Raw genomic sequence first — 24,393 nt, 5'->3', positions numbered from 1 at the left:
ATGACATAGAAAGAAGAAAGACTTGAGCATAAAAAAAAAGGCTGACCAGGCAATGGTACAGTGGATTGAATGTCAGACTGGGATGCAGAGGATCCAGGTTCAAAACCCTGAGGTTGCCGTCTTGAGCACAGGCTCATCCAGCTTGAGTGCAGACTCACCAGCTTGAGCACAGGGTTGCTGGCTTGAGCGTGGGATCATAGGCATGACCCTGTGGTTACTGGCTTGAGTAAGGGATCACTTGCTCTGCTGTAGTCCCCCAGTCAAGGCACATATAAGAAAGCAATTGATGAACAACTGAGGAGCTGCAACAAAAAACTGATGCTTCTCATCTCTCTCCCTTCCTGTCTCTCTATCCCTATCTGTTCCTTTCTGTCTCTCTGTCACAAAAAAAAAAAAAAAAAAAAAAAAAAAAAAAAAAAAAGTGAAATAACAGTATGGGGACTATCTGGATCCATCAGAAAGAATATTAAAAATAATATGCTCAGACCCTGGCCGGTTGGCTCAGCGGTAGAGCGTCGGCCTGGCATGCGGGGGACCCGGGTTCGATTCCCGGCCAGGGCACACAGGAGAAGCGCCCATTTGCTTCTCCACCCCCCCCCTCCTTCCTCTCTGTCTCTCTCTTCCCCTCCCGCAGCCAAGGCTCCATTGGAGCAAAGATGGCCCGGGCACTGGGGACGGCTCCTTTGCCTCTACCCCAGGCGCTAGAGTGGCTCTGGTCGCTGCAGAGCGACGCCCCGGAGGGGCAGAGCATCGCCCCCTGGTGGGCAGAGCGTCGCCCCTGGTGGGCGTGCCGGGTGGATCCCGGTCGGGCGCATGCGGGAGTCTGTCTGACTGTCTCTCCCCGTTTCCAGCTTCAGAAAAATACAAAAAAAAAAAAAAAGTAAAAATAATATGCTCAGCCATAAGAAATGATGACATCGGATCATTTACAATAACATGGATGAACCTTGATAACATTATACTGAGTGAAATAAGTAAATCAGAAAAAACTAAAAATTATGATTCCATACATAGGTAGGACATAAAAATGAGACTCAGAGACATGGACAAGAGTGTGGTGGTTACCAGGGGAGAGGGGAGGGAGGAACCCAACCATATGCTGCCTTCGGAAGACATGTCTAAGCTGCAAAGACAAAACAGACTTAAAGTGAAAGGGTGGAAAATGATTCTCCAAGCTAATGGCATCCACATACAAGCAGGAATAGTCATACTTAACATCTGACAAAAAGGATCTCAGGATAACAAGGGTAACAAGACACAAAGATGGACATTTTATGATAAGTGGAACACTACATCTAGGAGACATAACACATCTCAATATAAAGATTGTGGCAAAGTAGGTTTACAGTTGTTCATATGGAAAATAATACAATAATAAATAATAATACAAGAATAAACTCTGTGTTTCATGCTCACAACTGTAAACCTACTTTTGCTACACTATGAATATGCAGTCAATAGAAAATCACCAAAATATACTGCTCACAAAAATTAGGGAATATTTTATTGCTTCATATTCATTTTGAAATATCCCCTTATTTTTGTGAGCAGTATATATGATATAAAGCAACTACTAACAGAACTAAAGGGAAAGACTTATAAAAACACAAAGTAGGAAACCTAAATACCCCTTTGACAGCTATACACAGATCATCCAAACAGGATATTAGTAAAGAAATATATGTCTTAAATGACACATTAACCAAATGAACATAATGACATTTATAGAGCCTTTCATTCCAGAATATTGTATATTTTCCTGTGCATATGAAACTTTCTTAAGGGTAGACCATATGCTGGGTCACAAAACTAGCCTCAATAAATTCAAGAATAAAATTATACCAAGTATACCGCTCACAAAAATTAGAGGATATTTCAAAATGAATATAAAGTGATAAAAAAGCATGTTTTTTTTTAATTAAGAACATCAGAAAAGCAAATGACAAGTCAAAGAAAGTCATTTAATTATGCAAATTAAATGCAAAACCAACTTTTATTTCATTGGTGAAACTGTACTAAACAAAAGGCTGAAAGTACTGGAGTATCTGCAGGTTCCCTGATCCCCTAATTTTTCTGAGCAGTGTATATTCTCTTACCACATGCTTTAAAATTCTTTTTTTTGTATTTTATTTAGAAAATTGAATTTAACAGAGTGACACTGATCGATAGGAGTACATAGGTTTCGCCCTGGCGGTTGGCTCAGTAGTACAGCATCAGCCCGGTGTGTGGAAGTCCCGGGTTCAATTCCCCGCCAGGGCACTCGGGCGAAGTGTCCATCTGCTTCTCCACCCTTCCCCCTCTCCTTCCTCTCTCTCTTCTCCTCTCACAGCCCAGGCTCTACTGGAGCAAAGTTGGCCCAGGCACTGAGGATGGCTGCATGGCCTCAGCCTCAGGTGCTAGAATGGCTCCGGTTGCAGCCAAGCATCGCCCCCTGGTGGCCATGTCAGGTGGATCCTGGTATGGCACATGCGGGAATCTGTCCATCTTCCTCACTTCCCTTCTCACTTGGAAAAATTACCAAAAAAAAAAAAAAGTACATAGGATTCAGGTAAACATTTCTATAGCATTTGAACTGTTGATTAAATAGTATACCCATCACCCAAAGTCAAATCATTTTCCATCACCTTACATTTGTCACTCTTTACACCCTTGCCCCAATCTCCTCCCCCCACCCTCTGCCCCGATTTCCCCCTGCCCCAGTAATCACTTCACTTTTATCTATGTCCATGAGTCTCAGTCTCAGTTTTACATTCCACCTATATGGAAAACATAGTTCTTAGCTTTTTCTGATTTACTTATTTCATTCAGTATAATGTTCTCAAGATCCAACTATGTTGTAAATGGCACTATGTCACCATTTCTTATGGCTGTGTATATGTACATCTCCTTTATCCAATCCTCTATCAAAGGACATTTGGTTGTTTCCATGTCTTGGCAACTGTGAATAATGTGAAGTTTTATACATAACATCTGGACAGTTTTCACCAGCAAGAATTTACTGTTTTAGGTTTAATGGATTTCAGAAACTTTTCTTTTTTTTTTTTTTAAGATTTTATATATTTATTTATTTTAGAAAGGAGAGGAAGAGAGAGAGAAGGGGGAGGAGCATAAAGCATCAAATTCCATATGTGCCTTGACCAGGGAAGCCAGGGTTTTGAATCCGTGACCTCAGCATTCCAGGTCAACACTTCATTCAACTGTGCCACCACAAGTCAGGCTCACATCCTTTTCTATAACAATTATGATATATTCAAAGGTGTAATCTTTCTATACTTTCACAATCTTCTCACTATCAGGGTTCCCTTCCATAGTACTGACAATCCTTTCCATAGAGTACTGTATAAAATGAGCCTTCAAGATCCTTATGACCCCCTGATCTAAAGACTAAATTAGAGATGTTGTGTTTGACAAGAAGTAGAACAATCCTGTGCCTTTGGCATTGAGTTAATGGAGTTTCAGGTGGCCAGGGCCATTGTCCAAAATCAAGAGAACTTTAAAAAAATAGTCTCTTTTTAGCAAGGCACTTCTTGACTTTAGGGACAATGCATCAATAGAACCAATCCAGGAAAAAGATTCTCATTGTACAGGCCTTCTTGTCGTAGAACCAAAAAACTTTTCCCTCCAAGGCTCAGGGGTTAGCAGCTTCACAGATAAGGGTGATCTTGATCATAAACCAACTGCATTTGCACAAATGAGGAGAGTTAGCTTACCCTTTCCTGCCCTAAATCCTGGTGCTTGCTGCTTCCCACTTCTCTTCCTTACTAATAAATGTCTTTTGTGGCACCCCCCCCCCTCAGAATAGGGCACTTTCATCTGCACTGCAAACCTTTTTAGGCAGATATCTTTCTATTCAATTTTTTGTTTGTTTGTTTTTGGGGGGTTTTTTTTTGTTTGTTTTACAGGGACAGAGAGAGAGTCAGACAGAGGAATAGATAGGGACAGACAGACAGGAACGGAGAGAGATAAGAAGCATCAATCATCAGTTTCTCATTGCGACACCTTAGTTATTCATTGATTGCTTTCTCATATGTGCCTTGACCGTGGGCCGTCAGCAGACCGAGAGACCCCTTGCTCAGCGACCTTGGGTCCGAGCTGGTGAGCTTTTTTTGCTCAACCCAGATGAGCTTGTGCTCAAGCTGGCGACCTCAGGGTCTCGAACTTGGGTCTTCTGCATCCCAGTCCGACGCTCTATCCACTGCACCACCGGCTGGTCAGGCTCTATTCAATGTTTTAATGACATCTGAAAACTTGTCTGCTGTTTATTGGTTGGCAGAAGCTGCTTCTCGTTTGTTTTTTAATTTTCTTGCTTTTTTAAAACCAATCTCTGTTTAAATTTATCTAACACTCCTTTCTGGCATTCTCCAGCTTTAGATCCTTCACATTCCTTTTCCTTTAAGTTGTCATATAATAACTTCACTATTTTCCAATTCATATTAGTCTATATGCTAGGCTTTTTCTGTAACAACCCTGAATTTTCAATACAAAGTAAAAAGGTATTCCAGAAAAAGTATAAGGTTTTTATGCCTGCTGAAGCAGCTTCCCAATTTTCTTTAAAACACACACACACTTTGTTGAGAAAACAGCTGTGTTAGGCTTACTCACTTTCACTTTGCCTGATTAGTGCATGAGCACGTGGATGAGTCATTTATGTGCATAGGGATGCTTGTCCTCAAAACAGATTGTGGATTGCCTGTCTGCCACTGTAAGGTGCTGTTTTGCTTTTCGTTCACCTGCTGCCATGAGAAGTTTTCCCCTGCCTGTTCTCTCATCCACCATTGCAAGACCACATATTAAATGAGAATGGTCCAATGCTTTCTGGCTCTACTGTTTTCCCAAATTCAATGAGAACCTGCCTAGCCTCGTTATTATATCTGGTGTAGTGGGCAGTATTCGGATCATATACGCATGGACGCCAACACCCTTGAAGGGTGGAATAGAGGAGTGGCCACTGTTCTTCATCACATGGTTCCCTGCAGCTACCTTTTTAGGGACCATGGGCTAGGTGTTTTTTACAGCCCTGCGAGAAGAAACCAAATGTTCTGTGCGAAAGGCTGTAATAGGTCAAAAGCTCCAGGATGAGCTGCCAACTGACAACAGCATGAGCTGGAACGGTCACTGAAGAAATAGTTGCAGATTCAAGAACTCCAGTTCAGACATAGGGTAAGAACCAATGAAGGCTTGAACTGGAACAAGTGCTATAGAAGGAGGCTGTCCACTTTTGAGAGCTCCAGTATGAAATGCAGGCTGAACACTAATGGCACCTTGAATTGGAATGGTTGCTTGAGAAAAGAAATACAGGTCTGAGATCTGCAATTTGCCCTGGAAGCTGAAAGTTGGTAGTGACAGTCAATAGAGAAACAACTGTGGATTCAAGAGCTCTAGCTTCAGCTTCAGGCTGAGAGTCAGCAGCTGCAAGAGCCAAAGTGGGAGAAGAAGAAGCAGCATCTGTGCCAGCAGAGTGGCTCTCAGATGGCAGTAGCAGGTGTTTCCAATTATGCCTCTTCTGAGGAAGAGGAGGTTTGGGCTGAAACTACTGTCCACAGACTCAGAGCCTGGCCAGTGGTAACCCAGAAGGTAAAAACCCAGCAGCAAAAAGTACCTCAGGGGCAGGTAAAACCTCCATTCTGTGGTCCAGCCCTACACCCAGAGTTGATGGAGTTAGGGGTGAAATTCAGGCAGAAACCCACCAAGTCCCTGGCAGCTTGGTTGCTGCAGTTGTGGGACACAGGGATGGATGGCATCATGTTCTCTAGAACAGAGATGGAGAAATTAGCCTACATTATTACATACTCCTCCTTGAGGCAGCATCTTCAGAATTGCCATGACAACCCAAGAAACCATACCCTATTAGAATGGGTGATGACTGCCATTCATACAGTCTGGCAGAATGCCATTGACATGATGGGGTTGATGAGTCAGTGGCAGTCATACTGACTCCAGGAGCTAAATATGAAGAATGCTGCTTTCAACATGAGGTCCCATAGGCCAGATAAGGAAGTATTAATGGCAGGGGTGAGGGATCTTATTCTCTGTAGCACCCCATTATCCCTTTTTGGGTCACGAGTGGTTTTCTTGAGCCCATCAACACTGTTACACAGTTGGTGGTAGATTTGGGAAAGGTAAAGGCAGCATGGCACCACAGGATGTGCAGGCTGCTGCCTGTGCTGCCCCTCACCCAACTAACAAGAGAAATGTGCCTGTAAAGATTACCTGAACACAGATGTGGGTAGATTTGATTGTGGCCGGGGCAGATAGAAATTGGATGGCTGGTATAACAGAGTCCTGTTAGAGCTTTGGCAGCAGCTTGAGCTGAAAAAAATGTTTCAGCCGCTGAAAAAGTGGGGAAAATGGGTGACCCCAGCAGCTGCCAAAAAAATGGCTGGTGTTTGGGTTGCACGATTGCAAGCTTCTATGATGGAGACAGCTGAGAGAGAGGAGAATCCCCAAGACCCATTGTCTTAGTTTGAATAGGGGAAAGGCTGAGGAACCTGCCTAACAGAGATGAGCGGTGGATTGGGTGGTGGAGGACTCATGTTGAATTGACTATCCACTGGTCCCCTTCTAATATGCAGCAGGTATTGGCATTAGAAACGGTGCTTTTTTGCTGCAGCAGCTAAAAGAAATGTCAAGGTGGAACAGGCCTTGAATGTGTTTAACCCTACCAAGCCCTGTAAGCTTGCTGAGGAGTTTGGACAGGGCTTGTGGCAGTAGACACAGCATTTATGGGAAGGTGCTGAGGTTCGTTATCAAAGAGCTGTATGACTAGTTGTCTGTAATGGACTTTCACCTTGGGTGATTTGTACAGACAGCTGCACTATCACAGACTGATCATTGAGCTATATTATGGACTCGAAGCAGGGACTTTGACAACAGGGGGGGTAGTGGCTCCCTTGTTGCAGGGACATGCTGCTTATGGTCTGTATGAGAGACCCTGATGGGATGCCACAGCACCTGTGGATGCCCTCCTCCACTGGGAAGGTGCTCCCATCCAGTTGCAGAGACACACCAAGGACCCTTTATAGCTTCAATGGACATGGCCCTGGACTATACAGGCCTTCCCACCTACTATGGGGTACAGGTACTATGGAGGATACAGGTAGGCCTCCAGTTAACTGTCTGGGAAGAGTGCTCAGGGAGACATTGTGAAGGGCACCTCTGTAATTATTGTCCTTTTGGGAATAGCTTGTGCTTTTGTAATTCTGTTGCTGTAGCCTGTACTGTTTCTGTGATGTATCTCATTCCTCACACAGGGACCATCACGGAAATACCTGTCACAATGATTGTTAGGCAAGCAACCCTAAAGGAGTGGAATGTAGGGAAAACAGCTGTGTTAGGCTTGCTCACTTGTACTTTGCTTGATTAGTGCGTGAGCACATGGCAGAGCCACATGTGTGTAGCCTATGTAAGGCTATGGGTACTTGCCCTCAGGGCAGATTGCCTGCCGGCCACTGCAAGGGGCCATTTTGCTGTTTTCACCTGCTGCCATGAGAAGAGGTTTTCTTCTGCCTGTTTGCTCATCTGCCATTGCAAGAAATTATTAAACGGGAATGGCCCAATGCTTTCTGGTTCCACAGTTTTTCTACTGTCTACACAAATCCAATGTGAACCTGCCTGGCCTTGGCCACATGCATTACACACACACATTTTCTTTTCTTTTTCCACAATGATCTTTATGCTAAACACATTTATCTTGAAATGGCAAGTGCCTGTAGTTGCAGACATCAATCTAAGGTACATATCAAGCAATTCAACTCTCTCTTGTAATATCATTTATTTTCTGTTTCCAGGGAGCACTTCTAACATCCCTAATGGCACTTCCTACAGGTCTCATGGTGTCATTCAAGGTTTGTAATATTGCATGAGACACAATGGAAATATATGTAAACTGTGAGGGATCACTTTTTACTTTGATATGAAATTACTAGAGAGACGAAATGCTTAGCTGGAGATGATTGGTGTCACACAGCATCATAATACTTGACACTGACCACAAAAGCAACAGGAGTTGGCTACAAAATTACTACAGCAATATAGTATATACTACAGCTAATTTCATACAGGTATTATAATTGAAAATAAATATGCTATTTTACTGATTTACTTATATTAGTCTGACTAGCCATAAAATAGAGCTAAATAAAAATGTACTAACAAAGTGAGCTTATAAAAAGATTCCTATAAAATGTTAAATCCAGTTTGTTGCTCTTATAACCATAATTTAATATTATTAGTTTGGGCAATCATAGTTATGGATTCTGTAACAAATCAAAAGTATATAATCAATCCTGTGCTTTCACCTCTGGCCAAACTCTCATTACAGTTAAAGGGCCTGTTCCCCTCTGGCCGATGCATATCAAGGGTTAACATCTGAGCAAGAAGATTACCCAAAACCAAGAGATACATGCACCTCAGCCTCCCTCTCCTTCTGCTGCTCCTACAACCTTGAGGCACGCAGTTCTGATTCTTGCTCAAGACAAAGAAGACAACCTGACTGTGGGAATCTGAGGAAACTTGTTACATAAAACAAAAACCCTAGTCTACAAGCTACTTGCTAACTTCAATTCCTGTAACAATCAAGAGAATAAACTCTGACTTTTAGATGTGCCAGCTCCAGAAGATGTATGGCCTTCACTCTGTTATCTGAACACTCTGGGCTAGCTTGCACTGGCCATCCAGCCTTCAGCAAAGAACTCTCAAACCCCTCCTTCTATCTTTGTTTCATTTTCACTTATTCCCTCTCTTTCTCCTTCCTTAAAAAAAACCCTGCCCGGGCCCTGGCCAGTTGGCTCAGTGGTAGAGCGTCAGCCTGGCGTGCAGGACTCCCGGGTTCGATTCCCAGTCAGGGCACACAGGAGAAGCGCCCATCTGCTTCTCCACCCCTCCCCCTCTCCTTCCTCTCTGTCTCTCTCTTCCCCTCCCGTAGCCGAGGCTCCATTGGAGCAAAAAGTTGGCCCAGGCACTGAGGATGGCTCCATGGCCTCGCCTCAGGCGCTAGAGTGGCTCTGGTTGCAACAGAACGATGCCCCAGATGGGCAGAGCATCACCCCCTGGTGGGCGTGCCAGGTAGATCCCGGTCGGGCGCATGCGGGACTCTGTCTGACTGCCTCCCCGTTTCCAACTTCAGAAAAAAAAAACAAAAAAAAAACCCTGCCTGCACCAGAAGAGGGAGATGGGTTTTTGAGGTTAGGAGTTCCCCCATCTTCTCAGGTGTCAGGTGCTTGAATAAACCTCTTTCCTACTCATCAGCACTTGTGTCATGTAATTGCTTTTCATGGCATCAGGCAGCTGTATCTGTGGGTCATTATAATTTAGTACTGCATCTTTACATTTCTTTACATTTCTCTCAACTGTAAGTGGCATCATGTATGGTGTGTTTGTGTACAAAACTTTGGATAAATCTTAACTTTTTATTATAGATTTGTATATATTTTATGGTACCAAATAATAAGTAGATGATCTACATATTTTATGCATTTATGAGAAATCTTAACTTTTTCTTCAATTTTTTGATATTTTCAATGCTATATAGTTTGTCTGCAAGTTTTTTCAAATTATCAAATCTCCAAAAAATTTTACAACATATTTATTGAAAAAATTCACATATCAGTGAATCTGTGCAGTTTAAACCTGTTTTATTGAAAGGTCAACTGGATAAGCATGGAAATTACATAATCGCTTTTTTAAAGAAAAAAAACTCTGGTACCAGAAAGGTTAAGAAAAACCAGAGAAAGTTGCTTCTGTCCACACAGCAGAAGGCATAATAAAGATGGAACAACAAGTATAGATTAACATTAAGAATCTAACAGGGAAGCTGAGATTCAGGGAGACAGCTGGTACGGTCCTGTTAGCTGCCAGGTCCTACATGGGGCTCCTCGTTCTAGGCTCAATCCCACCAAATGCTTGAAGAGCTCTATCTAGGCTTTTCATTCAAAGGTGGGGTAGGGGAACACCTGCTTCTCTTGCTTCATAAACAAATTCCATATCCCCTCTGAGGCCAACACTACTTCTATATTTATCACATGGCAGAAACACTTCAAATTAAAGGAACTCTCAGAGATATTACACAATGAGGAGAGTGCAAAGGATAAAATTTTGGAAACTTACTCAAATTTAGAAAAAACTATGACAATTCACCAAGGCACAGAAAAGATGCTGGCTCTGTATCCTAAATTATATGATGAGAAAAAGGCAGACACTGTTCAAACGACTCTCAATATTTTACAAAGAAATAAAACACTTTAATTCTTAATGTTTCTAATGTTTTAAATGAGAGTGTACTAAATATTTACTTTACTATATTTTCATTTTCTTACACATGTATAACTAATAGAGTTTTTAATATTTTGACAATTTTTAAAGATCATGAATCCATTATAATTTTTCCCAGTGCTTATTAAGATCCCTTTGTGAGACTTGAGCTTGCCTAGTTATTTTTATAGTCCCACACTACTGTGCAAGGCAAAGATTGCCTGCACTGAAACCTACCTGATATAGTCCTCATGACTGGTGCTTTCACTGCAGACATAAGCAACCTCAACCTCCTGGCTAGACAGAGCATCTTCCAAAGAAATCTGCTGTATTTCATCAATGCTCTTGAGCTCTCGTCTATTTGAGAATAACAGAAATGAAACTTAGAAAGCAGGCAGAACATTAGAAAAAACTATGAATGAGCATCATTCCCCCCCCCCAACAATATTTTGATCATGAGCTTCTGAAAATAAAGAAATTAATTTCCTCCCCCATGTTCAGGGCATTTTCCATGACAGAGTGGAAAAAAAAAAACAGCCTCAAGTTTGAAGTCACGGAACCTGGAATTGAGTGATAATACTACTGCTGTATGATGTAGAAGTTCTTGAATTATTTCATATCTAGAAAAGAACTGAGCTTTTATCTCAAGGAATAATCTCTATGGTTGCTGCCAGCTCCAACTACCTGTCCAAACACTATAGCTACCAAACCTAACTCAAATCTAATATACAAACACCTTTAAAGTGCAAACTATTATGTGATTTCAAGCTCCTTCACATACATCATGGCCTTGTGATGGTCAAATGGAAGGCAGGTATCACTGCCTTCTTTGCAGCTCAACTGAGAAAGTTCAGAGGCAGTAGCTGCCATGGCTAACTAGTAGCAGAGGCAGGACAGGAACCTTAAGCCTTTTTTTTACTTTTACAGAAGAAGAAACCCCCGATTTAGAAGATATAAGAATCCTGGCCATCTGCACACTACCCTAGTGCAGAGGCTGGAGCAGTCTCTGCATCACTGGAGCAGTCCTCCAAAGATGATGCCATAGAGGAAACAGGGCAGTAAGCAAAAGGCTCTCAGCCAGGTCAGAGTTCCACTCAAGCTGCAGCAGGCAGAAGGCATTTGGGCATGTTTGCCTGCCAAAAGATATTATGGTGGGTTTCTCCTATGGGGGCCACCTGACCTACACTGCTCATTTTAACCAATATCTATTGTTTGCCTTCTGTATGCTCAACATCCTCAGCTCCCAATGAGCTCCCAGTATGTAGATAGAGGAAGGCACACATACACATACATAACAACAATACAAGACTAACATGAACAGTGCTGTCCTGGAGTCCATGTAGAAGGTTCAAGAAAGACAACAAATATCTATGTTTAGGGTTTCGGAAAAGGCTTCCTGGGGAGAAAGTAGGACTCTTAGCAGGTAGGTCATGAGGAACAAGGTATGTGAGAAGGGTAACAGTGTGACACTGGCAGGGGTACAGTAAAGCAGTGGGTATGAGCTGAATATTTTCCCACATGACCTGGATAATTCAGGAATTCCCACTGCATCAGTCCTGGCAGTCAATGGGCAGAGGAGTAGGACTTAAGAAAAAAGGAGAAGTTCTACTTCATCATACTCAAACAGAGCTTCAAATAGGGGTGCAACAGGAGTTACAGGATGGGTAGTGATGAGTTTGATCTCCCATTTGTGTGCACCTCCCTTAGAATTGTACTGGGAAGTGAAGACTGACCAACAGCAGATTCCAAATACTTCCCAGTCTCCCTAATGACTCTAAGTCCACTTTATTTATTTATTTATTTGTTTATTTATTTTTTTTTTGGATTTTTCTGAAGCTGGAAACAGAGAGGCAGTCAGACAGACTCCCGCATGTGCCCGACCAGTATCCACCCGGCATGCCCACCAGAGGGCAATGCTCTGCCCATCTTGGGGCGTCGCTCTGCCGCAATTAGAGCCATTCTAACGCCTGAGGCAAAGGCCACAGAGCCATCCTCAGCGCCCGGGCAAACTTTGCTTCAGTGGAGCCTGGGCTGCGGGAGGGGAAGAGAGAGACAGAGAGGAAGGAGGGGGGGGTGGAGAAGCAGATGGGTGCTTCTCCTGTGTGCCCTGGCCGTAAATCGAACCCAGGACTCCTGCACACCAGGCCGATGCTCTACCACTGAGCCAACCAGCCAGGGCTCTAAGTCCACTTTAAATCCTTAAAGGAAAAGCCAAGGAGTGAGACAGGCAAACTGAAAGAAAGTAGGTCCCATAAATTAAAATTTTTAAAAATCTGCACAGATCATCACAGCAGTTACTTATGCTTTGTTTAAGGATTTATTTGATTTCCCTAAAGCAGTAGAAAGCATAGATATTTCTACCTTATGCTTTGTTTAAGTATTTATTCAATTTCTCTAAAGCAGTAGAAAGTAGAGATATATTCCTACCTTACTCACCACATTTCTCAGCCAACACAATGCCTACCTCTAGTTAACAATATTGATAAATGATGTTACTTAGCATTAGTTTGGCAACTAATGTGTGTGTGAGGAAGTGGTGAGGGATGGAGGAAAAAGCTGAACATGGGCTAATAAATAATAAACATGCAATAAATTTGGTTCTGATTGGTTATAGGAGAGAAATGAAGCCTAAAAGAGGGGTTAAAAATTATCAAAGGAAAAAGAATACTTGGTGTTTAAAAGATGGCCTTTGGACTCAAATAGACCTGCATTCAAATCCAATTTTTAGATGTTCAAGCTGTGTGACCTCAGGCAAATTACCCAACCTTTCTGTAGCTCAGTTTCTTTATCTGTAAAGTGGGGTTGATAATGGAAATGGTATCTAAGTCAAATAATTAGTAAGGCTTATAAAGCTCTGGGCTATTGTATGAACAACTGTTATAATAACCGATGTAATGATTAATTGTTACAGACCTAAAGCCTTCTTTCAGGCCAGTCCACCATGTATAAGGCCCTGTGCTCATCTTCCCTGCCTCTGCCTTTGTCATCCCTTTTAGGCTGAGTCACAGGACACCCCATCTGCAGGCCCAGCACTCTTCAGTTCCTAGACCCATCCAAACTTGAGATCTTGTGGGACTGACCCTGAGCAAAATTCTCTGAAATAACCCTGGAACTGGTTCTCTCTCTCCTGGGTCTAGAGGATCTCCAAGTCCCAAGGCCTACTCCATCCTACTGGGCTTCCTATTACAAGGCATAAAGCAAATGTGATTCACCTGGACACGAATCCAATTAGTTTCAGGAAGGCCGAGGAAGCATGGGAAGTCCGCAAGTCCCTCATCCGTACAGAGCCAGCTCTGCCAACACCAACCACCACCACGCCAAACTTCTTCTCTGGCTAAAACACAAAAAACCAAGGTGGGGTTTAAAAACTGTCCACAGATCTAGCAAAGAATAGCAAAACAAAGACATGCTGGCAGAACCAGTCAAGGTTCAGACAAGCAAGGAAAGGAGCCAAACTAGAACACACGGGGTCCCAATACACGACGAGTTCAGAGAGAAATCAGCTCCACCTAAAACATATCTCTACCAGTGCTCTCACCATGTCATCCACAGAAAAGGCTCCTCACATTTGGCTCAACACTTCTACTGCTACCTCTCCAAAAATGAGAGATTTTCCACTTTAAGCCATACGTAGCCCATACTTCGGTACTTCTGTCCTATCTGAATCCCTACTCCAGCGAACAAGTAACTCTGATATATCTGGAAGTCACTCAGAGGCTACAGATACTTACTGAGATGCTGGCAGATATGGAAATGGGCAAACCATGGGATATCATCTTATTCAGACTCTTCATTATAGCGTCCTAAGTTCCAACCAACTTCAGTTCCATTCTACTGCAGTCGACTACTTATTATTTAGGTATACTAATGGAGGCTATATGTGACTAGTATCAGAGTAAAAAAATCAAGAACTTGTTTCTGCCACTGTGAGAATACAGCAAGAAGCTGGCAGTCTGCAACCCAGAAGGGGGCTCTAAATAGAACCCAATCATTCTGATAGCCTGATCTTGGTCTTCCAACCTCTAGACTATGAGAAATAAATTTTTGTTGTTTATAAGCTACTCGATTTATGGGACTTTATTATAGCAGCCCAAACTGACCTAATATACCAACTAAAGGGAGAAAAATATCCAAGCTCTTTAAAAAACATATAAGGCTTCAAGAACTTGGCTTCAGCCTGCTTCTCAAGCATTATCTTCAGGTCACCTCCTCCACCATGTAACTTTAGGCTTCTGACTTTCCAAATAACTTGAAAGTATGCATAACACAAATGACTACTTGCTACCTCTATGTCAGCAAATCCTGTTCCCTGCCTGAAATTAACTTCTCTGTACTGTACACAGGAGGACATCTTCAGAACTATCAAGACTTGGGCATCTTCCATAAAAATCCTATAAAAAAGCAGAGGCAGTAAAATCTCGGCCATTTCTCATACCAATATTTTTTCTGCTATATCTCCTCAAGCTAGGGAAACAAAAGAAAAAATAAATAAATGGGACTACATCTAACTAAAAAGTTTTTACACGGCAAAGGAAACCATCAACAAAATGAAAAGACAACCCACTGAATAGAAGAACATATTTGCCAATACATCTGAAAAGGGGTTAATATCCAAAATTTATAAAGAACTTATACAACTCAACACCAAAAACAAACAAACAAACAAAAAATCCTATTTAAAAAATGAGTAAAGGACCTGAACAGACACTTCTTCAAAGAGGACATACAGATGGCCAAAATACGTATGAAACAATCAACATCACTAATCATCAGAAAAACATAAAATAAATCTACAATGAGTTATCACCTCACACCTATCAGAATGGCTAATATCAATAAATTAACAAAGTGTTGACTGGTATGTGGAGAAAAGAGAACCCTCATACAGTGTTGATAGGAATGCAAATTGGTTCAGCTACTGTGGAAAGCTGTATGGAGTTTTCTCCAAAAATTAAAAATACAGTAGCCTATAACCAAGTGATTCCACATCCGGAAATTTATACAAAAAAAACCCAAAACACTGTAGTATTATTTACAATAACTAAGATTTGAAAGCAGCCCAAGTGCCCATCAGTAGATGAGTAGATTAAACAGCTGTGGTACATTTACACAAAGGAATACTACATGGCCATAAAAAAGAAAGAAATTTTACCTTTTGTGACAGCATGGGTGGACCTGGAGATCATTATATTAAGTGAAATAAGCCAGTAAGGGAAAGACAAGTACCATATGATTCCATGGATACGTGGAATCTAATGAACAAAATAAACAAATGAACAAAATAGAAACACACTGAGAGATACTGAAAACAGACTGACAGCTGTCAAAAGGCAGGTTGGGTTGTAGAGCTGGGTAAAAAAGATGAAAAGACTAAGCAAAAAAGAAAAACTCATAGACACAGACAACAATATGGAGATTACAGAGGGAAAGGGGATGGGAGGAGGAAGAGGGTAAAGAAGGCTAAATGGTGATGGAAGGAGACTTGACTCTGGGTGGTGAGCACACAATACAATACACAAATGGTGTGTTATAAAGTTTTACACTGAAAACCTATATAAATTTATTAACCAATGTTATACCGATAACTTCAATAAAATTTTTTTAAAAGATATAAAAAAATTAGAATAGGAAAGAAAACAGATTTATATACTCTTATTGATCAATGTGACCCCATTAAATTTCATTTTCTAAGTAAAATTTTAAAAAAATAAAGTGAATTAAAGGGGGTAAGCAAGATGAAGAACAGTGTATTAAGTTTGCTTCCATTTCTGTTTTCAAAAGATTTATTTAAACCAAGAAAAACCCAAATATATGCTTGTGTATGCAAAAAATATTTTTGAAGAAACTATAAAAAAAGTGTTATACAGAAAATAGACTTGTTTTATTTTGTACCCTCCAAAAAAAAAGACTTGGGCATTTTACATTGTATAAAGAGTTGACTGATACACTATCCATTTTGGCATATAATAAAGTTATATTCAAATTATATCATAATTTAAATTATAATTTATTTATTTTATAAATAAAATTTATAAATCTATATAAATTTATAAAGAAAAGTTATAATTTACCATATTCATACTAAAATAAGATTTATGGCCCTGGCGGGTTGGCTCAGTGGATAAAGTGCCAACCCGGCGTATGGACATCCAGGGTTTAATTCCCAGTCAGGGCACACAAGAGAAGCAACCATCTGGTTCTCTTCCTTTCCCTTTCCTTCTTCGGCTCTCTCTTCCCCTCTCTCTTCCTCTCGCAACCAGTAGCTCAGCTAGTCCCAGGGTTGGTCTCATGCACTGAGAGTGGCTCAGCTGGTAGGAGCATCAGCCCCAGACGGGGATTGACAGGTGGATCCTGGTCCAGGTGCTTGCAGAAAACTGCCTATCTCCCCTCCTCTCACTTAAAAAAATAAAAAGTAATACAATACAATTACTTAAATTAAATTATATCACACAGTGGCTGCTAGAATTTTAAGGGTCAGGAAGGTTACAACAACAAAGAGGCAACAGAAGGGAATGTGTGAGAGGATCTGAATTCTGTTATACTGATGGGCACACAAATCCATGTCTATTTCAATTCACAGAACTGTACACTTAAAAAAGTTTTACTGTATGTAAATATAAAAGGTATTTGTATAAAAACAACAGATATTTTCATGAACATAAACTTAATACATTAGAGTAGCTGTCTTTGGGAGACAAAAAAAAAAAGAAAATAAATATAAAAGAGTGGCTTTGCACAGACCTACAAAGATAAGGTGTCATGCACTGGGCTTGAGGAGTACCCTGTGTCTGAGGTTTCTTCCTCTGCCCTCAAAAAAAGAAAGAGAAGGACCTAGAAGAGGGTAAGAAATATAAAGGAGAGTTAAGTACAGAATTAGAGAAGTGAGGAAGTGATAAGTAAGCAGAAATTAAGGTAAGAAACAGACTAATTTGAAAGATATTTTGGTCTCACTAGTTTGATAAATTCCATGAGTACAAATACCGTATCTGTATCTCTACCTCTAAAAACGTTAGCTAGCTAGCTAGAAGATGATAGATGATGAAAGATTGATAGATACATAGATAGATACATAGATAGATAGATAGATAGATAGATAGATAGATAGATAGATAGATAGATAGATAGATAGATAGATAGATAGATAGATAGATAGATAGATAGATAGATAGATAGATAGATAGATAGATAGATAGATAGATAGATAGATAGATAGATAGATGATAGATAGATGATAGATAGATACTAGATTTTATTATTACTTGCCATAAAGCCAAATCTAGAGTGTGGCAAAGCATGTCTTCACATAAATTTTGGTGACTGATTAAATCAAGGAAGTAACAGGATATGCAGCATGCAATGTGGGAAAGGAGTGAGGGAAACATGAGGCTTTTGGGGCAGTGGTGTCCTTTCCTGGAAGAGCCCCATGAGGAGTAGCGTATTTGGGGAAATATAAAACAGCAAATCCATCTTAGGTTACAGTGAGTCATGGTGCCTGTGGAACCCTTAAATACAGATGATCAATCCAGGCTTCTAGATTATATGGATCTAGAGATGAAGAGAAAGACCTAGTTGAACAGATTCATTTGGGATCTCCCTAAACCAGGGGTCAGGAACCTATGGCTCACAAGCCAGATGTGGCTCTTTTTTTTTTTTTTTTTAAGTTATTTATTTTTTTCTTCTGTATTTTTCTGTATTTTTCTGAAGCCGGAAACAGGGAGAAACAGTCAGACAGACTCCCGCATGCACCCGACCGGGATCCACCTGGCGCGCCCACCAGGGGGCGATGCTCTGCCCCTCCGGGGCATCGCTCTGTTGCGACCAGAGCCACTCTAGCACCTGGGGCAGAGGCCGAGGAGCCATCCCCAGCGCCCGGGCCATCTTTGCTCCAGTGGAGCCTCGGCTGCGGGAGGAGAAGAGAGAGACAGAGAGGAAGGAGAGGGGGAAGGGTGGAGAAGCAGATGGGCGCTTCTCCTGTGTGCCCTGGCCGGAAATCGAACCCGGGACTTCTGCACGCCAGGCCGATGCTCTACCACTGAGCCAACCGGCCAGGGCTAGATGTGGCTCTTTTTGATGGCTGCATCTTGCTCACAGACAAATCTTTAATAAAAAAATAATGTTAAAAATATAAAACATTCTCATGTATTACAATCCATTCATTTCCTACTGCTCATGTTCATGGTTGTAGGTGGCTGGAGCTAATCACAGCTGTCCTCCTGGACTACACCAAATTTTTATTGGATAATGCGTAACGTATACGGGTCGTTGTATGGCTCTCACAGAATTACATTTTAAAATATGTGGCATTTGACTGGCCTGTGGTGGCACAGTGGATAAAGCGTCAACCTGGAACTCTGAGGTCACCAGTTCAAAACCCTGGGCTTACCCGGTCAAGGCACATATGGGAGTTGATGCTTCCTGCTCCCCCCACCTTCTCTCTCTCTCATTCTTCTCTAAAAATGAATACATTTTAAAAATTAAAAATAAAAAAATTTAAAAATTTAAAAAAATAAATAAAATATGTGGCGTTCATGGCTCTTTCAAGCCAAAAAGGTTGCCGACCCCTGCCCTAAATGTATGACTGACAAATAGCTGTGGGATCAGCTGAGCTCCCAAGGACAGTGGATAGAAAGATGTTAGTCAAGTAAGTTTGTAAATATGATGTATATGTTTGCCTGCTTATAGTTAGCACGGGGTGTGGGAGACAGGCTGTGAGCCAGCAAGGTCCTTATAGGCTAAGGCTTACTTTTAAGACTAAGCCTTTCCCACCTCTTTAATACTAATCTTTTCAAAACTAAGGTTTTCCCCACACCCTTGACTGTTGCATGATAAGGGGTGGTGCACTCTCATGAGGAATCTCATTAATGCCTCAGATAAGTGGCTTGTAACAGAGACTTCCTTATTTGTATATTGGCTTAAAGGCTTTAATTTCTACACTATAAAATATGGCAGACAGGGGGCTCTCTCTCTCAGATCCTGCCATCAGCATTGTAGAGGAGAAGCAGCCAAGATGGCAGAATGCTGAAGAAGCCAGTTTGTGCAGTTTGTGCAGAGAGGAGATGGGGAACAGAGGTGAAAAAGGCTGGTGAGGTAGAAACCTTTGATTCTAGGAATACTCAGATGAGTCAGTGGCTTTGGGATCCCTGAATGGAAAGGGAAATGTTTTTCCACTGTGTGTATTTCTCACCTGCCGGGTGCAAGCTAGGATTAAATATAATGGTCCACCAGTTCTTAGCTCTGTTGTTTCATTACCGTCTGTCCGAATCAAATGCCAACCTGCATGGGCCAGCCGGCTGTGATGGTGGCCATGGCTACTGGCCTTACAGTAGTAAAGGAGGTAATTAGGGAGGCAGAGCTAGGTCTAAATAGGCAGCAGAGTTAGCAATTCAGAGCACAAAGAGGGGTCCACATTCACCAGAAATGTCTTGTAATGCAATGCATCTATTTCCTATGCCCATCCTCTTTTCTTTTTCCTATATCTATCCCAGTAGCAGAGAGGTAAAAATGTGGCAGGGTGGGCCGGATTAAATATAGACCAACTGGCAAGATACTAGCTCCTCTACATAGTAACTGATCCAGGAATGGGAATATGAACTGATTCTAACCAATAAAACCTAAGAAGACATTTGGTGGGGCTTCAAGAAAAGAGGTTGCCACTATTGTGGGAGAGCTGAATTTCTTTCTCCTAGACATCTTATTGGATCAAAGAAGAGGTACAGTAGAAGTGAGAGCACCAAGATGATACAGGGAAAGGTTCTATTAAACAGAAATGTCCCCCAAATAACATAAACCCCAGTGCCCTCCATACTGCGGTCCATCCCACCCCCAGCCCATGAGTGTTGTTCAGGATTAACTGCAGTAGATAAATTCTAATCTAAGTGAAACAGGAAAGACACATGTAAGAACTCAGAGGAACCTAAGTCTTCCCATATCACCCAGAGCCATGTACACATTGGCAGGTTGGAGGGAAATGCTTTCAAGTTTGTGCTGATATTTCCGATTGCTCTGTAGGGAGAGAAGACACACTGTAAAGGACAAATGAAGAACAATGCAAGAAAAATATTCTTTAAACTGGTACTTTTTAAAGAACTCACCTCCGCATTCATGTTGGTCTCTTATTTCAGGGGCTGTGAAGACAAAAGCAGAGGTTCAGGACCCTGGTGGCACCTGCCCCAAACTCCATGCAGACGCACCCCTTTGCAACATGTCTTTCCCCGCTATTTCCTTGTCGGGAGCCGATCCACTAATGCTGGCTAACTAGGTCACAGCAGGAGAAGATCCACAACTGCTGGTTGACAAAGTCACAGCAAAAGAAGATAGAGTCACCGCAGTAAAGACCAACAGCTGTGGGTTGACAAAGTCACCGCAAAGGAAAGGCACAACGATACTTCCCCCTTTAATCTTTTGAATTAATCTGGCCTTATATTCCCCCCTTTTCTGGGTGTGTGCTATTATTTATGGCACAGGAATAATAGTACCGTGCTTTCCCTGTAGATTCGTAGTAATTTCTTTGGAAATGAGACAGAAGGTGTAAGTTCCACAGAAAAGCCTGTAAGCCCCTTGAACTGGGCTCATAAACATAAGAGGCTGGCTATGATATCCCTCGTAAAGGGTTAAGTTTGTAGGAGAATTTCTTCTTAATCATGTTAGAAAGAATAGATTGTGACTTGTGAATGGGTAGAAGGCAGTGGCTGTGCACAAAGCACCTTTCGGCCTTCACTTAATTCATCATTTTTCCTCCCTAGCCTTTTCATGTGATAGAGTAGAGAAACTTTCCTTTCTTCTCGCTTATTTGATCTGCAAATAGTGGAACACTCTAAGAAGAATATAGTTAGAATTTACTAGTGTGTGAATATAGTAAATAAATAAAATTTGACTAGACAATAGAATCTTAGGAAAGGAGTAATAGAATGGCCTGTTGTGTGGCCTGGGATGGGAATGCAGTCAGCAAGAAAAGAATGTTTTGCTAAGAGACTTGTTTTATGACTAAAGGCAGTTACTGGGCTTTCTCAGTGAGACATTCTCATGAGATTTATATACTTTCCCAAGGTTTTTCGTTCAGATAATAAAGAGGAATATGGAAGAATCCATAGAAGCAATAGCAATTAATGCCTTCTGATATTATGTTGCTACTAAGCTATCTTGCAGGTGTACTCTATATATCTTTAAGCAAAAGTTACTCTTGATGTTATGACAATTTCTTAATAAGCAAGCCTTTTGAAGTCTTGTGAGAAAAATTAGGACACTGCATGAACTCAAGGCCATTTGCCTAAGCAAGCAGTGGTCCTTTGCTAGTCCTTAATGATTTCGTCTGCTAATCTCTCTCTGCGCCCTTGACTCACAACAACAGTAGAGTTATTAATTAGTACTAATCTTTTAGAACTTTGTACCAATATTGTTATTGCTATTGTATAACTGTACTTTGAATAACTTACCACCTGATTTATAGTTTATAGATATGAATTAACTGTTATCTGGAAACATGTAACCATAGTGAAACAAAATACCATGTAATTGTAACTTGGTGTGTGTGTATAAAAAAGGAGCTGTACTAGCATTTGGGAGAGATGCCTGGCAGTAAATGCTAACTAGAGAATAAAGAGAAAGAAAAGAATTCGGCTCTCTCACTCGATTTCGCCGACGCCGTCTCCTCCTGTGGGACCCCTGGATCCCCCCCGGGGCTGGACCCCGGCATTTCCTGTACTAATGACCTCATCTTCCTCAAATGTTTTTAACACCTTGTACCCTTCAGCAAGGGCCAGTGTGTAATTCTGAGGTTGATCGTAGCTCAGTCTCCTGGGACATCATTCCAGTGATGTTTCTCTTTATTTTTTTTTTTATTTTTTATTCTTTTATTTTTGTTGAATCCAGAGAGAGGAAGGAGGGTAGGGGGAGACAGAAGCATCAATCTGTTTCTGTATGTGCCCTGGCCAAGGACCAAACCAGCCACCTCTGCATTACAGGACAATGCTCCAGCCAAGCGAGCCATCAGCCAGGGCACAGTGATGTTTCTCTAAAGAACATTTCCAATCCCCACGGTACATCCCGTATACTGGAAGACTAGCTATGAACATTATGCCTCTGTGTACTTGAGAGAATGACGCACTTCCCAAAGCTGGTGCTCAGAGAGGATAGCTTTGTATATACCCTTCTTTTATGGGGACAAGCAAGGCAGTAAGATATACTTAATTATTTTTCCCTCCTAGCTGAGTTCTCAGAGAACTTAAATTTATTATGTTAAAAGAACAGTTCAAAAGGCTACTCTGAACCCTTACACTAAGGAGGAGGAAGAAGGGAGGAAACAGGTGAGCAGGAATGAGGGGAATAAAGAGAAGATATGGGGAAACAGGAGAAAGAAGGAAAAGAAATAAGGAACTAGTAATGAATAACACTAGTTCCAAACTTTCATGTACTCCTAAAACTGCTTGTTGAAAATGGGTATTTCTGGGATCTACCCCCAGATATTCTGAATCAGAAAGTCTATAGCAGAGAGGAGGTGAAGAATGTGCACTTCCAATAGGCATCCAAGAGATCATATACAGATGGTCAGAGTCACATTTGGAAAACTAAAACTTAAAAGTAGAACAGAGACCCTTAAAAATTAACTTTCTCCTTAATTTTTCAGAACTATTAGAATTGCCATTTTATTTTAACTAAGACTTGGGCAGGTAACTGCAGAGTGAGTGTGGTAACCAGAGGTGACAAAGAAAAGACTAAAGATGCCTCTTCAGCTGTTCTACCTTAGGGGGATATTCAAGATGCTAATGAACATGACTGCTCAGAACTTAAAGGAGGAGGAAGGGCCTTCCATGGCTTCTGGGAAGGCAAGGCTGTGGTAACCCCTGTCCGTGGACCCAGTGTGAGGTCGGTTGGCAATGGGAAAAGGTCACATGAGGAACCACACATGCCAATGACGGGCAAAAGAAATGGCCACACCCATGCCCGCCAAAAGAAATGGCCCAGGAGCATTTTGAAAAAGAACAACTGTCTGTCAGCCAATGAAATTTCGCCATCCACCCCCACGCTACCAACGCTATAAATTACGCCCCCCCCACCACCAGGCAGGAAAAGCTGCACGACTTCCTTGGCCCCTGTCTTGCGGACCAGTAAACCTAACCCAGGACCGCTCTAAATAAATCTTTTGCTTGTCCACATTTGGTGGCTACATCCTTCTTTCTTCCTCGGAGGGAAATACCTTACACCCAGCTCTGCATCTGATCTTATTCTCTTTAAAAATATAAGAAGGCTTAAGCATAGTCATGATTTTCATAAATAATAACAATGAAATAATACCCATTTTAAAAAACTCTGACTCTTGGCAATCCTAAGAACATGTTAGTCAAATAAGTTTGTAAATATGATATATGTATATGTTTGTGAGGAGCCACTGAGCCATTTCACCCGCAGGTGTTGTAAAGTACCAAAGGCTACAGAATTAATATTAATATTTTAGGAGGCTTGGAGAACATTTTATTAATTTGGATTAAGGTGTGCAGAGAAATTGTGAGAATAGTCTCTGTACTGTGTGATTGGCATAACCAGGATGGCCCTTGGCATTGTATTGTAAATACAAGGGGAGGAAAACATGGATTCCCAGACATTCCACCACACCTGTGGGGAAAGGGGTGAATGGCTAGCCAGGTACAGGGAGAGAAAAGCCAAAATAAACCTTTTCTTATAGCAATGAGTCATTTTGCGGGCATTTGTCCCCACCGAAACTACCTCTCCTATGTAAATGTGTGTGTGACTCTGGACAGAGAGATAGCAGATACACACTAGATAATATAGGAATGCCTTTAATATGTAAAGAGACATCTTTCTACCATTGTGTTGGCTTGTAAATTTTGTTTTCCCCAAAATGATGTATAGCTTGCAAATTGAACGTGGTCCTATCATGTTAAAGGACATATGACTATAACCAATAGTGGTAAGGGGCTCCTAATTGCAATTTTTGCTTCTGTACTTCCCACTTACAAAACTATAAAAACTAAGTAGAACAAAGGGCCGGCGCGCTCTCCCTCAGATTTTTGTCAGAGCTGCCGCCGCTTGGCCAAGCTAAACAATAAAGCTTTGGTGTGTAAACTACGGACCTTATTTCTGTCTTTCATGTTTTGGGTCCCTCCGAATTTGGATTAACATTTGCTCGCT

General features: G+C 41.5%; 1 protein-coding gene across 1 annotated transcript in view; it reads right to left on the bottom strand.

Annotated features, from left to right (window-relative positions):
• Positions 1–24,393, bottom strand: part of BLVRA (biliverdin reductase A) — a 91,839-nt gene that overhangs the window by 49,440 nt on the left and 18,006 nt on the right. Inside the window, exons 2-6 of the mRNA XM_066276537.1 lie at positions 20,340–20,372; positions 20,195–20,250; positions 15,401–15,500; positions 13,461–13,582; positions 10,486–10,605 (exon numbers count right to left, since the gene is read on the bottom strand). Coding sequence (XP_066132634.1) covers positions 10,486–10,605; positions 13,461–13,582; positions 15,401–15,415 — 257 coding nt within the window. The 5' untranslated portion in view covers positions 15,416–15,500; positions 20,195–20,250; positions 20,340–20,372. The remainder of the gene's footprint in view (positions 1–10,485; positions 10,606–13,460; positions 13,583–15,400; positions 15,501–20,194; positions 20,251–20,339; positions 20,373–24,393) is intronic.

Source organism: Saccopteryx bilineata, chromosome 4, assembly GCF_036850765.1.
Source record: "Saccopteryx bilineata isolate mSacBil1 chromosome 4, mSacBil1_pri_phased_curated, whole genome shotgun sequence".
Lineage (NCBI taxonomy): Eukaryota > Metazoa > Chordata > Mammalia > Chiroptera > Emballonuridae > Saccopteryx > Saccopteryx bilineata.
This window is presented reverse-complemented; position numbering and strand designations above follow the sequence as displayed.